The sequence below is a fragment of the Crocodylus porosus genome, unplaced genomic scaffold, assembly GCF_001723895.1.
Source record: "Crocodylus porosus isolate Cpor-Errol unplaced genomic scaffold, CroPor_comp1, whole genome shotgun sequence".
Taxonomy (NCBI): Eukaryota; Metazoa; Chordata; order Crocodylia; family Crocodylidae; genus Crocodylus; species Crocodylus porosus.
The window spans coordinates 25150002-25164888 of record NW_017728950.1 but is presented as its reverse complement, the minus strand read 5'-3'; the positions used below and the strand labels follow the sequence as shown (position 1 = coordinate 25164888).

Below are 14887 nucleotides of genomic sequence, written 5' to 3'. Positions count from 1 at the left end.
CATTTTACATCAGAGTGCTTTACATTGTTACAGCTTTTAGGAGGACCTGCATCTTTTGAATGTTACTGCTCTAAGCTGATTTTTGGGACTTGTTATTAAACATAATAAGAGACTTCGATTTGATAACTCACATAATAACACATTCTAAATCATACACTGTATCAGATGTTAGCCTAAAACCTAGAGTGATGTCTGAAACATCTTCCTGGCTGTTGATTGGTCCCTGCAAATTTGGACTAGTGTTTAAATGTAGCCTTGCCAATAGGTTTTGAACAGAGAGGAAATGATCTGGATTTTAAGATCTGGGGTATTCATTCCCCCACCTCCCAGCTAAGGTCACACGAGATCCATCTACGATTCAAAGGTAATTCATTTCTTTTTTTAACAATTCCTTCAAACTTTTAAAATTTGGAAGCCTGTATATTCAAGAACAAAAAAAAAATAAAAAATTACAAAATGACTAAAATGAATGCATTAACATTTGGATTTTTTTCTTGCTGGCCCTTTGACCCTTGCTGACTTCCTGCCTCTCGGGCAAGGGGCTGGATCCAATGATCTTATGAGGTCCCTTCCAGCCGTAATGTCTATGAAATTATATAGTCTACCTTGAATTACTAAGGTTTACAACAGAATGTCATTTAAGAGATGATATTCATTTTAATTCACTCTCAGTAGGGCTGAGAGTTTTAATACCAAATAACAATTCTGGAATCGGCTGACATTTGTTAATTTTGGCTGTAGAGAAGCAGACATGTTTTGAAAAGCAAATATCTTTGTTATAGTTAGATATTTCATTGTTCATTAAACAATGAAACATTATTCCTTGTTAGATATTTCTATGGTCATTAAAAATATGTAGTGAAAGTGGACTTAAGATGTGAATAATATATCCCAAGCTCACAGCTGTAATATTGGATCCACAAATGAACCGTGTCCTGTGCTCCCTCTTTTGAAATTTCAGATTACTCGTGCTAAAAACGCTGGGTTAAATTATTCTTTAAAGACTTCTTAAAGACTTCGAAATATTTTATGCGCTTGCTTGCCTTATACTTTTTTTGCTTTTTAGAGAAACTGTCAGTCCATTCAGTTGTTTCTACATCCTTCCAAAACAGAAGCACTTTGCTGATACCACACCACAAAGTCCATTTCTTTCACTTCTGAATTCTGGTGGAATGTAAATTTTCCCCATGTAAAACTGACACCCCCCATTGACCGGTTACCTAAATTGCCTAAGCATAACCAGGTGAGTTGATATGTGTAAATGGTCATTTAACCTGCCTCAATTTTAGTCCCTCTGTTAGCCCTAGTTTTCCACTTTTCTTCTACATTCCTTTGAGGAATGCACAAAGGTCTTATGCAGGCTAGCCGCTAGCAGGGGGCAGAGAGCATTGCAGCTTGCCTAAGGGCCATGAATTGTTTACTACTGTCATTTCCTTTTAGGTATATAGGTGAAGATGTTCCTCCAGTTCCTGTGCCTCTTTGGCATGTCTATAGCAGTGCCGGTGAGCATTACAATCATCATTTATTTTTGATTTTTAGAGCTGCTTGGAATTTTTTTTTTTTTTTGATGGACAAAAAATGTCTTTCAGAAAGCAGGAGAATGGTCAGGGTGAAAAGAAAGATTCTTGTCAAAGGAAATGCTGCGGTCTCCATTACTGGAGGTTTTTAAGAGCAAGTTGAACAAAAATCTTTTCAGGAGAGTTTGTGTATACCAGTGGGGAACAGGGTTAGGTTACATAATCTCTTGAGGTTCTTTCCAGCCACACTTTCCATGATTGCTATGGATTTCTTCCTGCAAATTTTGACAATGAAAAATGCCATAAATCTTTAGAAAATACTGTTGGTTTCAAATGGAGGGGATAGGGAAGGAGAACTATTTTGTTCATATTGTTTAAATGTCTATTCTGTTCTCTCCCTTTTTCTTTCAATGGAAAAAAGCAAAAGTAAAATAAATAAATAAATGCCTAGCAGGAGGAAGGGGTCTATACCCCACAAAACAAAACAGTACAAGTACACTGATTTTTTATTTTTTTAAATTATTTTGGCTAAAGATGAAAAAATGAGGAAAGGCTATCATATGGAATAAACAATTTGCATTTCTTTTGAATTTTTTTTACAAAATATATTGGCCTTTTTCCAAGCAGCTCCCCTGATTTCTTTAAGTTATCATAAGTGAACACTGATTAATTTTTTTATATCTTCATCTTCTTCATCACAGATGCGCTTGCCCCGTAAGGCCGGATTTGGAAGCAAGAGTGAAGAGGTAAATATGTTTCTCATTACAACTGCTGCAGGTACATTCTGGGGACATAGTTTGTATCTACTTACAGGGCACGTCTACACAAGATGCTTAATGCACAGAAGACTAATTCTACTGTGCATTAGCGTGGCTGGCAAAAACCATGCTAATGTGCAGTAGGTTTAATTTAATGCACATTAACATCACTTAAAGAGCATTCATCTGTGCTAATGCACAGTAACACTGACTATGGCACATTAAATTTGTACCTGTCATTACCGGTACTAAACCTAATACACCATAATTACTGCATATTAATGAACATGTAGATGCGCCCACAGAGAGTTAGGCAAATACTGTTAAAATCAGCTTACACTTGGCTTTAGATTGTAGAAAAGCAAGTACTGGGATCAGGAAGCACTGATTTTCTCTGATGTTTTGGTCAAGGTAAACTGCAGAGATGTCAGCTGTGGTAGTTGCTCTGGGCTCCACTAGGCTGCTTAGACATGGATCCCACTTAGTGAGTTCAGCTCATGAGGCTGTCTGGTGATTTTTCATGAAGGGTTCTGGAAAATGAAACAACATGGTAAGACCACATCCCTGGTGTAAGATAGGAAAGATGACTGCAGCCTTTCTTTTCCTAAGCAGGGGTGATTAAAAAATATTACTGGTTATTTTTTTTAGTGTGGAATTTGCACGATGGAAAGTCATTTGGTGCTTTTGAAAATCCCTTAATCAAAATATTTTAAATTATTTGTTTGTATATTTAAATTTCATTTGCTATCCAAATGTTCTAAAAGAAAGTCAAAGTGACTAGAAAAGCCTCTCCCTCCCAGAGTAATTCTCAATAAGCTATTTTAGATAATGCGGGGTTGGGGTGGGGGGGAGGGGGAATCAGATCTACTGCCTGAAATGTACCGGTACAAAGCTGGAATTGGTCCTAAATGGAAAGGAGAGTTAGTAGAATTGTTTGATGGAAAGGGTGGTGCAGAGGTCATTTGAAATAGAAACACTGTTCTGAGCATCCTTCAAGTATAACCATGCCTGTTCAATGAGCTCAGACATGGTGAGGACACCAGGAATGGAGACACAATATTGATGGATCCTTATGGATGAGGATCTTGGCAGGTATGGGACACAGAGTGTCCACCTCTCAGGCAGAGCAGTGGTGGAGGTGGGGTTAATAGGAAGATCATACAGATACTGGACATGCAAGAGGAACAAGAAGTTTGGTGGAAGCCCCCTTGGACAGGGCCCTCCCTCTCCTTCTAGACCACCTCTTTTTGGCTTCTGGCAGGCTGAGGGCATCCCAAAGTGGGAAGGATTTGGCCCCAACTTACCAAGCGAAATGTTACATTTTGGTGTTGGGTTCTCATTTTGTTGGTGGAAATCTCAGTTCTACACAGAATAATGTAGGATTTGTTTGCTTACAGATGATGCAGTATGGCCAATATGCCTACATGAACTCGCCCGCTGTAAGTTTCTTCTTTGCTGGGTTTTGAGGGTTCTATGCAGCATCTATCAGCCCCGATGCTTCTCCTGCTCACCCTTTCCTGTATTTGGGGTAGCTCACAAGGTCTAAATGTGCAGCTCTTATATCAGACTTCAAGACTTGGACCTTCCTTTGCTTCTGTCATTTGTAAACTCAGGTTCCTTTCCAAGTGCACATTAAGGTACAGTTTTCTACCTAGAGCCCCAGCTCCTGGTTTCTCATGTGATATAAGAAGAGAAACTTTCTTATGTGTGTGTAGATGTAGATATAGATATAGATATGTGTAAATATGTGCATGTGTGTGTGTATTTATATAAACATACATACACACACACACAAGTACATATATAAATAACTTTCTCTCCTTACGTCACATGTAACTCCAGGAACCTGGCAAGGAGACCACATTTTCCGAAGCAAACGGAAAATTGGAGTCAAGAAGTTTGACTAATAGCTGCAAGTTAGATGGAAATGTGCATGATTCAACCAGACTTTCATTGGGAAACATTTATTGTGTCCATAATAGAATGTGTGGCCAAAGCCAAGGGAGAAAGAAAATCATCACCCTCACTCCCCCACCAAAAACAAAAGCAACGCAGTACTTAGGATACCTCTGTGGGATGGGCATAGGTTCAGATCTACTTTATGTAGAGCAGACTTGAAACTTCATCTACCCTACCCCAAGAGAACAAACTGACCACTGGGCAACTGGCTATTCTGGGGTGGGTCTTATTTTTGGGGAGGAGGGGGTCTGTTTGTTTTTTTAGTTTAAAAATCTTCCTCACCTTAGGACAGGGACATTTTTGAAATCTCAGATGTGTGTTGAATGGGGAAACAGGTTCCCAGCAAGTTATCTCACAAGCTGGGGAGTGGTCTAAACTGTTAGACAGAGGGACAGAAAGATGCCTGTAGTGTCCACATGGCTTGTGTGCGCCTCACAGCAGGACTGTCTCAGAGCACTGCCCACTGAATGCAGCCTTCAAAACTCTTTTATAGATGAATCCCTTTTATGGCTATGGCTCCAGCTACCCACAGGTCTTCCAGCAGCAGCCAGTATGGCCTCAGCAGCTCTACTTGTGGCAGCAACAGAAACCAGTACAACCCCCTGCAATTCAGCCCCAGCAAAAACCTCGACAAGCTCAACGTTCCCCACAGCCCAGCAGGCCTCAGCCCCAGCCACAGCCTCGGCCACAACCCCAGCCACAGCCGTCCCAGCAGCCAGCAAAGCCAAAGCCGCAAAAGCCACAAAAGCTGCCCCCCCCAACTCAGCCAGCACATCCTTCTCGTCCTCAGCCCCCAGCACAGCCCCGCAATGAGGAAAAACAGCTATCGCCCCAGGTAAGTACTCAGAGCTGAAAAGCGGCCAGGAGCAGGCACATGCTTGTCAGTGCTATCAAGGCTATTAATGGACTTGCTTTGTAGTGAGTGCACAGCCTCATGAGGAAAGGGGAGGATGGGAAGTGGGGCACCCACTCTTAGTCTCATTCTTTGGTGAAGGATTTCAGTAGCGCCTAGCGTGTTTTGTGTAGCTCGCTGCTCTTCTGGGAGTCAGAAAAGAGGAGCAGGAGAACACGTGACACCGATCAATCGGCTTTTCTCCAAAGTGTTTAGAATGATGCAGGGCACTGGAGCTGGGCTCATGTGCCGCTGGGGGAACATGACCTGGGGGTGAGCTCACAGGGCTTTCTGCAAGGCTGCTGCTTGCATTGCTGAAGCAAGAGTCAGGGGATGGACCAAGCTGGGAGCATTGAAGCCTTGTCCCAACCTATCCAACACACCAGCAAGCACAGCTAATATGGCAGAGGCAGGGTGTTAAGTTGTTGCCTGAGGCAAGGAAGGAGTTGTGACTCAAGGCATGCCTCTGAGATATGGCCTCCTCCCACTGCCCTGGGGTGGTGCAGCTCAGGGCTGTGCTTAAAACACAAAGCTGACCTGATGTAGGTGTCAGGTGAGACCGCCTCCTTCTCTTCTACCTCTATGTACTTAGCAGAAAGTGCTTTTCACCAAGATCTGACTCCATGATAGGCCTTAGCAGGCACAAATGAATTCCTCTCACCTTGCCATGGTGGGGAAAAAGATAAGACTATAAATAGTATTCAGACCCACAATCTTTGGCTTCAGTGATCAAAAAGGTGTTGTTTCCCTAAGGGGAGAAGCTGGTGTCTGTATCTCTGCAGGAGCTAAATGCCACATTTTTACTCCCACTGCTGCAAAAAATAATGGGTTGGATGAATTCAGTTATGTTGTGCATGCAGCAGAATTCCCACAAGTTATTCTGAATTTTGGGTTCTGGTTTACATGCCCTTAACACAAACAAAATGACTAACCCTGAAATTTTTGTGCTGACATTTTAATGGAAAACAAAGCTAAGTTTTCCAGCTGCTGTAGCACCAAGAAGCCTGTGTCATGGATAAGGGTCCCACTGTTTCATGCAGACACAAAGCTAAAAGATGGTCTCTGCCCATGACCACTCACAAACAATGTAACATAGATGCTTTTAGCCTGAATAGCACTTCCATGCAGCGCTGGCCTCTCCGGGACCAGGAACACAAGCCCTGCTAGCACAGGCACCAAGTATGTGGGGGCCCAAAAGCCCCGGTTCCCCTCAGGAAGAGGGTAGGGTGACCACCCGTCTCTAATTGGGTGGGGCAGTCCTGAAATGAGAACATCAAGTCCTGGTCCCAGGCTACATGACAGCATTTGTTCCGGATTCATCATGCAGGGATCTGGGTTTTCCATTCATGGCAGAAAAATGTTGGAAATGGTGGGTTTCCCCTTGCAGGCTGGCAGAGTTCCAGCCTGCAAGGGGCTGTGGGGAGCGGGAGGCAGGGGGCATCATGTGCATGTGTATGCACCTGGCCAGGAATACAGCCCCAGGCAGTGGTGGAGAGCTGCTCCCCCAGGTAAGTCTATGTAGGGGAACAGATTGAAGGAGGGAGGGAATGCGGCAGGGACTAGGGTTAGGGATGCTGCCCAGCCAGGGCAGTGCATGGGGCCTGGGGCTAGGGTGGGGAGTGGAGCAGAGCCACAGGTGGCTGGTCCAGAGGGCAGGGTGGAGGGGAAGCTCTCTGCTGCTGTGTGCACTTCTGGGGAGGGGACAATGGAGGGGCATGAGGCCCCCAGGTTTGTGTGTGGGGTGGAGATAGATGTGGCACACTGTGCCTGTCCAGTAGCAGCAGGAGTGGTGGCACGGAGTTGTGCCCCCACTGCTGCCAGGTGGTCAGAGGGTGCCTCACCATGGTGGCACAGCCGGCACAGGACTCCTGTGGGGAGGGCAGCAGGGTGGGAGCCTGCATCTTTCCCCACCCCCCACTGGGCTCCTTTCAGGTCTGCTTTAGCTGTGGGGGCAGGGGCTTCATTTTAGCTCCCCTGCCAAAAATAAAAGTTGGCACCTATGCCCACTAGAAGTCTGCTTTTTTGTTTCATTTGAAATATACTTTAAGATGCTTCTTCACTTCCTTTCTCTCCCTGCCAGGTGTATTTTCCCTATAGTAATGCACATTTTCCCTATCAGCAGCAGCCTTGGCACATCCCACAGGTGAGTTCTAATTCTCTGTTCTTCATAGACTGGGGACATACCCACACAGTGCACTGTTCCCATCAATCCACTGTGACATCTAGTTAACAAAAGCTGCACAATGTAAATAGCTTGCTTATTCTTATAAAAATTGGTGGCCAGGGTGTTAATACCAAGATTTGGAAATGTTCTCTGGTATCTTTGTTTCTACCAACACAGCCCCCCCAAGCAATGGTCTTTCATTAGGCTGATGTGTCTATTTTCCTTCTGTCGGCAGATTTACAACCAGGGAGGCTTCTTACCACAGCTAAACCCACAACACAGAGTAAGATGTTTTATTTAAGGGCATTTCTAGTACTGCTAAACTGTCTTTTATTTTATTTTTTAAAGGAAGTCATCTAAGGGCCAGGGTATGCTTTGCTCTTTAGGCCCATTTAGTCTGACCTATCTACTTTGCTGAGAGGGAGGATCACTTGTGGTGGCATGACTAATTTTTCACTGGGAGATGGGCACACAGCTGCCTAGCAGCTGTCACAGAGTAATGAATTCTGATCACAGCAACCCGCTCTCAAGGCAGAAGGCTCTCTATCCAATTATGCCAAGTAGCTCCCCCACCCATCAAGCCATTAGTGCTGAAGTAAGTTATAGAGCTTCTTGCTTGATGCTGCTGAAATGTAAGTGATTAACCCTGCAGTGTCCCCCTGTTGTGCACTATGCCATGTGAATAGTTTTCTCCGGTCCTATTTTCCTTCTGAAAATGTTACGGCTGGGTAGGACTGCAAAAGCTCCATAGCGATTTGAGACCTCCAGTCCAGCACGCTGTCAATGTCAGGGTTGTGAGACAGTAGACAAACATTAGGAGCTGTTGTATTTTGTGTGGGAGATCTCCATTTATTAGATTTTTATGATCTTCTGATCTGGGAGTCATTCACCCCCAGATATATTTGTTGGCTTTGCTAATTGGTCTATGCTGATAAAATGTAAGGGAAACTATTTTGCTTTTGTATTTTCCCAGCAAATGCCTCCAGGGTTTGGACAGCCACCTATCAGCAATGAAGAAGGAGGGGTAAATATAACAAACCACTAGCATGTCCCCATTTAGAAAGGCTGCGGGAAGCTGCAGAGTTAAAGCCTTCTTAACTTTAGGGGGGGATTACCCAAGGGACAGTTTCTGAGGGGGTTTATTTGCTTTGCATGATTTGTACACCAATATAAATCACACCAGCAAATGTAATAAACAGATGGGCAGCTTATCCTAGGACAACTCAAAATCCAGACCGCTATTACTGCACTTTACCACCAGACAGCAGGGAGCAGGTCATTGACTGTTTGAGCAATCAACCACTTAAGCCTGCAGATGAAGCGTATATGCATGAGAGCAAAAAAGACCTATTTTTAACCAGTGGACACTCATTGTTTTTAAAATCAATCAATTTTCCTTTTCTCCCCTCAGAATCCTTACTATGGATACTTCTTTCAAGGGCTTGGACAGAGACCCCCCTATTACTCAGAGGAAATGTTTGAACACGAGTACGACAAACCCAAACCTGAGAAAGAAGCCCCCAAAGAAGAGAGCCCTGCAGCAGCCCCTGTCCCAAATGCCACTGTCCCAGTTGTTAGCACGACCACACCCAGTCCCCCCAGCCAAGGAGGGGACCGAGGAGGGAATGCAACCCACCCTGGGGTCAGCGCTGGGGGGAGCGGGACCCCTTCCCAAAACCCCGAGAACAAGCCAGCTGTTGAGAATGGGACCACACCTTCTCCTACAGTTAATATCTCCAGCCCACAGGAGCCAGGCAATGAGGGAGTGCCGCAGAATGGGCCTGAGCAGCCAAATGCTGGGAGGAGTACTCCAACTCTTGACATTATTCAACGTTTTCCTGCAAACCGGCAACAAATGTTTGGGCATGGTTCTTTTGGCCATAGAGAGTATTCCCAGGGATACAGGAGCTCTCCGGATCAAGGTGCTGCCAGGCACAGAGCATCTGCCTTCATGGTTAATCCCTCCACTCCTTCAGAAAACTCATTGTATCGTAAAGGCCCTCCAGACAAGTCCTTGATTCAAGCCAATCGAAGAGGAAACCTCCAGAGCAAACCCAGCAATTACCCAGCACTAAACCCAAAACATGGTCCATCAGGACCTGAATTCCAACAGCCTGGGAAGAGGCCAGCAGGCCAAAGACAGAGACCACATTTCCCTGACACACGTCCCTTGAACCAGTGGCAAAATGCACCCTCTTATAGCAATAACAGAGCTGGCTACAAGCAAGGTACCATCCTTCCTGACAGCAAGCCTCTGGCTCCTACCTTTAACACCATAGGAACAAATGAGCACACACATCATCCACAGGAAGATGCTAATAGAATCCCTGCTTCTGGGCTGCAGCTGACCAGCCAACCCACTCCGAAGGGAGTATTCCTGGATGCAAGGAGACATCCATCTACACCAGAAGCCAGCCAGCAGGACTGGGAGAAACAGGCAGTTAACCCTTCATATCCTGAAAGAGAACACTTTCCTTTATCAGGAAGCAAGACGTGGAGGCACCAGCAGAATTCCCCACCTTTTGAAGCAGGGCAGCGTGAATCCTCAACATATCCACCAGGTGCCTTGTTTGGCCAAAGGGGAAGTGTTTCCTACCCTGAGTACAATTCCTTTAATCAGAAGGGAATTCCCCATTTCTCTCAGGACAGTGCATGGGAAAACTCTCCTGTGAGCCCAGAAGGACAACGTGGAAATTCCCTGTATCCTCCTGATGCAAGTCAAAGGGAGGGAAATCCCCATTATGAAAATGATCCCTTTGATCAGCTAAGACCTGACTCTTACCCTAGACAAAGGACATGGGACCAGGAGCAGCCATTGCCTGAGGCAGAGGGCAGTCCAGCCGGGCAATATGGAAACCCACAATACCCTCCAAGCAATCCAGCAGAGCAGGAGGTTTATTTCCAGTACTCTAAAGACCAGGGGAGATATTTCCCTTACGATGAAATCAGCCCCTGGGCCCCAGAAGATAATTACCCTCTCTATAAAGTAGAGCCCCCAAGGCAAACAGAAAACATCCCGTATCATTTAAAAAGAGAGTTTGGTCCTAGAGGGAGCATCCCATGGGACCAGGAAACAAATCCCTTGCTACAGAACTTCAACCCTCCACCTCACCCAGGCAGATCACAGTTTTTAACAAGAAGTCCTCAGGATCCAGAAGTGGGGTCACCAGCACAGACAGAACGTACCCCCTACTCCAAGGGATACCCACCAAACTTTAGAGGGATTACAGCATTCCCTTCCTCCAGCCGCTTGTGCTGTGCTGGGAGTTCTCCAGCGCCAAAGGAAGACCCCTTGGCATCACTGGATTACTCTTTGCAGTTGAGACCTTCCACATGGGAACACAAGCCTCCTGAAGGCAGTCACTCAAAGCATGCCAGGCATGTTACATACCCAGCTGCTATTCAGTCTGGTCAAAAAAACTGTTCACTGCGGCTTGAGAAAAGCCCAGAAGAAAATGCAGAAAACTTTGAAGATGGAACACAAGATCAGGAAAGGGATATGCCATGCTCAAAAAATGTATTGGGCCAGAATAAGAAACAAGGAAGCCCGCAAAAGGGGCCAGACCCAACTAGAAATCCACTTTACTTTGAAAGTAATACAAGGGGAGATGGAAACAGTGTGTTTGCCCAAATCTTCGGAATAAATCAATACAACGGGAGAGATGCTGGACCAGATCCTGAGAATCACATGGCAGGTCCACACGATATTCCAGAAGAAGGGACTTTGCCAGAAGGAATCAGAAGTGCTACTTTAGGCAGCAAAGCTGATATGAAAGAAGTAGCACATGAGTTCAAAAGAATACCCTGCTTTGGAACCTGGTTAAGGCAACATTTGTCCAGCACTGGAGTGCCACCTGGTGTCAGAAAGCAAGAATCAATTTATGGAGACCAACTGCTTGTAATCTCCACTAGAAAACCAAACCTCCAGTTGGAAACAGAGGCAAAGATCCCAAGTGCTGAGCCGCCAAACGGAGTCAGCTCTCTAACAGGAGGCATGGCAAATGATTCAGAGGAAAGGAGACCAGACTGTCTACTACTGCAAAACTAATGAAAGCAAAACGTCATCTAACTTCAGGAAAATAAATGCTATCCCAGAGAAATAAAACTGATATACACCTTTGCACTAATATTACAGTGAAAGAGATGCTACAACCCTTAACATTATGTTAGAAATGAAGAGGCTGTGTGTGTATGTGTGTGAGAGAGATAATGAGAGAGTGAGACACAGAGAGAGAGAGAGACAGAGAGGTTTCCATGGGTGCTTTGTTAGTTTTCAACAGGAGTCAAATTCCATTAGTGTAAATCCCTATGCTAAGCAACTTTGCTTTCCTTAAAACTCATTTGTGCTTCATATCAATTGCTTTTTGAACAGTATCAATGTTAGCTTTGTATAAAAGGCATTGCTGTAAGTTGTTTTTCCTTTTTAGGAACCTGTATTGTTTTTGAAAAATGCATTCTCTGTCTCAGGAAAGCTGGCTGGTCTCAGATTGCAACAGAAAAGGCAATATCTCTTCTCAGCTCCCTGGGGTTTCCTGGCACCAAATGACAGAGGAGCCCAGATGCAATGTGTGGATCTGAGAGGGAAACAATACTGCCAAGGTGGCAAAGAAGTAGAAGCTGTAACAGATTCTCATGGAGAAAAATATCTCCAGTCTTCAGTTTCCATCTTGCTGGATAATCACTCCACTAAAGTAAGGCCCTGATTCAGCAAAGCACTCATGAGTATATAAAGGTTTCACGTGGTAGTCAGTGAGACTCAAGCACATACTTACCAGTAAGCACTTGGTTGAGTAGGGAGTGCTTGGAGAACCAGAACCACAGAACAAGGGTCTGTGTTTGTGTAGAGGTTCAGATTGGGTGATCACATCAGTCCATTCTGGCCTAGATTTAAGCAGGCAGAGGTGGACAAGGAGTTCATCCAAATTACTTTCTAATGATGTCATGTTTGGACCACCTAGGCAAGGCCACTTCCATCAACTGTCCACCAACAAGGCCTGAGCTGGGTTAATTCAGCCCAATACTGTGAACATTTAATGACCCCTACCTGGAGACGAAAAACACTCCAATGACAATCTGAAACACTACACACTATAGCAGTGGTTCTGCAGGGCATGAAGACAGCACTGGGCAATCTCACATGGAAAAGTAACAAGTTTCAGGGCATGTGGGTTTTGTTTATATAAGCTAGGCATTGTGGGGCATCTGATGTTATATTGACCTGCTGGTAATGTCCCAGGCAGCACAGTTTTCTGGACAGAAGCTGAAAAACATCTACTGCCAGACATCAAGAATCTTCTTTACTTGCACTGCTTAGCTCTGTGTGAAAGCTCTCTAGTTTTGCATGCCAGCTATAGTTGCTGCAGGCTCCATGGGTGCAGTCAGTGCTTTTCATAGCAATGGATTTACTAGAGCTCTGGTTCATTGGTTTTGTGACCACAAGCATTACCAATTGGAAATAAAATTAGTTTAAATTTCACTGGTATTTTTCCCCATTGGTATTTCCAACCTAAACCCTTTCTCCATCAAGAAAGCAGTCTTTAGTCACTGATGCACTTGTAAAGGATTTCTGCTAAAGAGTGAATTCATCACACACACACACACACACACACACACAGAGTAATTTGGACAGATGAAGATTGAAAGCCCTATTTCTACCTGGAGAGGGCTATTGCATTATAATAGAGTCACAGCATTAGCTGTATACATCCCGAACAAATCTCACCCTAATGCATGGCATCAGCACAGGTCTGTTTTACAGTGAAGTCCTACATAATGATTTACCACCACCACTGCACAGAAGCGAATTTCGCCCCCTGGCCCTCCAGTTAAACTTATCCAGAGCAGCAGAAACATCATCAGCTAGTTGAGCAAGGCTGGGTAAATGCAGCAGAAAGAAGAGTATTCTGCTCTGGGAGTGGGAGGTAATGCTTTATGCACTCAGCCAGAGAGCTACAGTCTTGTTCCTCTCAGCAGAGAGGAAGGAGTTGGCTCATGAATGTCAGTGCTGTGCCACAGTTACTTGTACCCAAAGCAATACGTCTTGCAAGGATGAAGTTGTGCAAACCATTAAAACTGATGACTTCAATGGAAGGCCCTTCGAGGAAAGGTCCTTACTTTTTTCCAAACCAGGTTCAAAAGGAAGGCTACTGCAAAGCAAATTACAGTAATTTCAGCTTTGGAACTTGTGTAGGGTTTCAGTGCAGTGTGGGATAGCAAGTCCTAGGATGAGCCCAAGGAAACATGCCTGAGGGATCCATGATTCTCTCCTAGATCCCACCTTGTTCCAGAACTCAGTCATCTACCACTGATATATTCCCTTCCCAGGAGGAGATCAATACTTAGGCTGAGCATGTGGCGAACATTTTAGTACATAGCAATTCTATGAATATTGTATATTACCTAGTCACTGAGATAGTCGGTATGGCTATTTTGGGTTAGGAGTGTGCTTATGATATGGCGATATAGCTTTAATTCAGTGGTGGCTGTTGCCAGGAAGAAAACAGTTCCCCAGGTAAGAACTTCTCAACATGTATTCGCAAGACCACCAGCCACCCCATCTCCAACAAAGTTGCAAGTCCTGTTTTGCTGGCAGTGAATAGATCATAGGTTTGATTTGGACTGCAGAAAAAAGCAATGAAAAATCTGAGCAGGATTGAAAGTCATGCCCTCCAAAGCTGAGAGACTGAAGTGTGTGAGCAAGTTATACCAATCAGAGCCTTGCAGTCTCAAGGGTTTTTTTGGAAACTTCAGTATGTCTGGATCTTCATGTAGAAAGCGGATGGACATCTGGAAAGCTGGGCATGCATATAGTCTGCTTATTGTTTTTAAGGTCTTTTTTTCTGTGAAGTCCTAAATAAAATACTTTGCTTTTACATGGCTGTTTGGTCACTGGCTCCCAGAGGAAAATGAACTGCCACCACTGACCCCAGGTCAGTATTTCTGGGAATATTATGATTAGTACCAGGGAACTGTAGACCCAGACCTGGTCTGAGAGTGGGACAACCATTTGATTTCAGCCCACTGCTTGAAATAAGCCATTACACCCCCTCCTGATATGGAGAGGCTGAGCACAGTGCTGAGGCATACCCTCAAGACCACTCCTAGCTGTTCAGGCTGACTCCTGAGCCATTTTCTCCACCTGTCTTGCAGGCCTGGGAGCACATGGAGCACACCTAAGCTTATTTAGGGAGCAATAGAGGGTTACTTTTAGAGACAGTTAGCCATGTCAGTCTGAAGTCAGGCAGAAGGCAGGGTAGATTTGCACCTATAGACTGACTAAATCAGAGAGATATATAACATAGGTTTTGTGGCAGAAGGCCACCTCTGTTTCTTTCAAAAACTCTGCTCTGTGACAGTTTGGTTAAGATGGGTCCTGCAGAGGGTACATGCCTTACCTATCTCTTTAGGTAACCTGAGCTGGATACATTCCTGAGGGAGGGGGGAAACCTGCTCCCTCTGCCTACATGACTGGCATCACATACCTGGGTGAGGGGCTTGGGCTCCCTGGGGAGCTAGGAACTGCCAGTGTGCCCAGCAGCTAGTGATGTATTTCAAACTGGTTGGCTGACAGCCAACAGGTGCTGGCTTCCATTGGTCC

General features: G+C 44.9%; 1 protein-coding gene across 2 annotated transcripts; it reads left to right on the top strand.

Annotated features, from left to right (window-relative positions):
• The first annotated feature begins 256 nt into the window (after positions 1 to 256).
• On the top strand, positions 257 to 14160 carry ENAM (enamelin). 2 transcript variants are annotated; one of them, XM_019555376.1, is made up of 10 exons: positions 257 to 364; positions 1067 to 1243; positions 1441 to 1502; positions 2219 to 2263; positions 3673 to 3714; positions 4728 to 5069; positions 7207 to 7269; positions 7526 to 7573; positions 8264 to 8314; positions 8702 to 14160. In XM_019555376.1, the coding sequence occupies exons 3-10, from the start codon at positions 1455 to 1457 to the stop codon at positions 11336 to 11338; spliced, it is 3276 nt and encodes a 1091-aa protein (XP_019410921.1). In that variant the 5' UTR covers positions 257 to 364; positions 1067 to 1243; positions 1441 to 1454; the 3' UTR covers positions 11339 to 14160. The 2 variants fall into 2 exon arrangements, with proteins under 2 accessions (XP_019410921.1, XP_019410920.1); XM_019555375.1 differs by lacking the exon at positions 1067 to 1243.
• The last annotated feature ends 727 nt before the right edge of the window (positions 14161 to 14887 follow it).

Bases quoted from the DNA above. Each gene is read 5' to 3' on its own strand.
- ENAM (XM_019555375.1), top strand. From the start codon at position 1,455: ATGTTCCTCCAGTTCCTGTGCCTCTTTGGCATGTCTATAGCAGTGCCG. The intron at 3,715-4,727 runs GTAAGTTTCTTC...ACTCTTTTATAG, and splicing joins CCTACATGAACTCGCCCGCT to ATGAATCCCTTTTATGGCTA. The intron at 8,315-8,701 runs GTAAATATAACA...TTCTCCCCTCAG, and splicing joins TCAGCAATGAAGAAGGAGGG to AATCCTTACTATGGATACTT.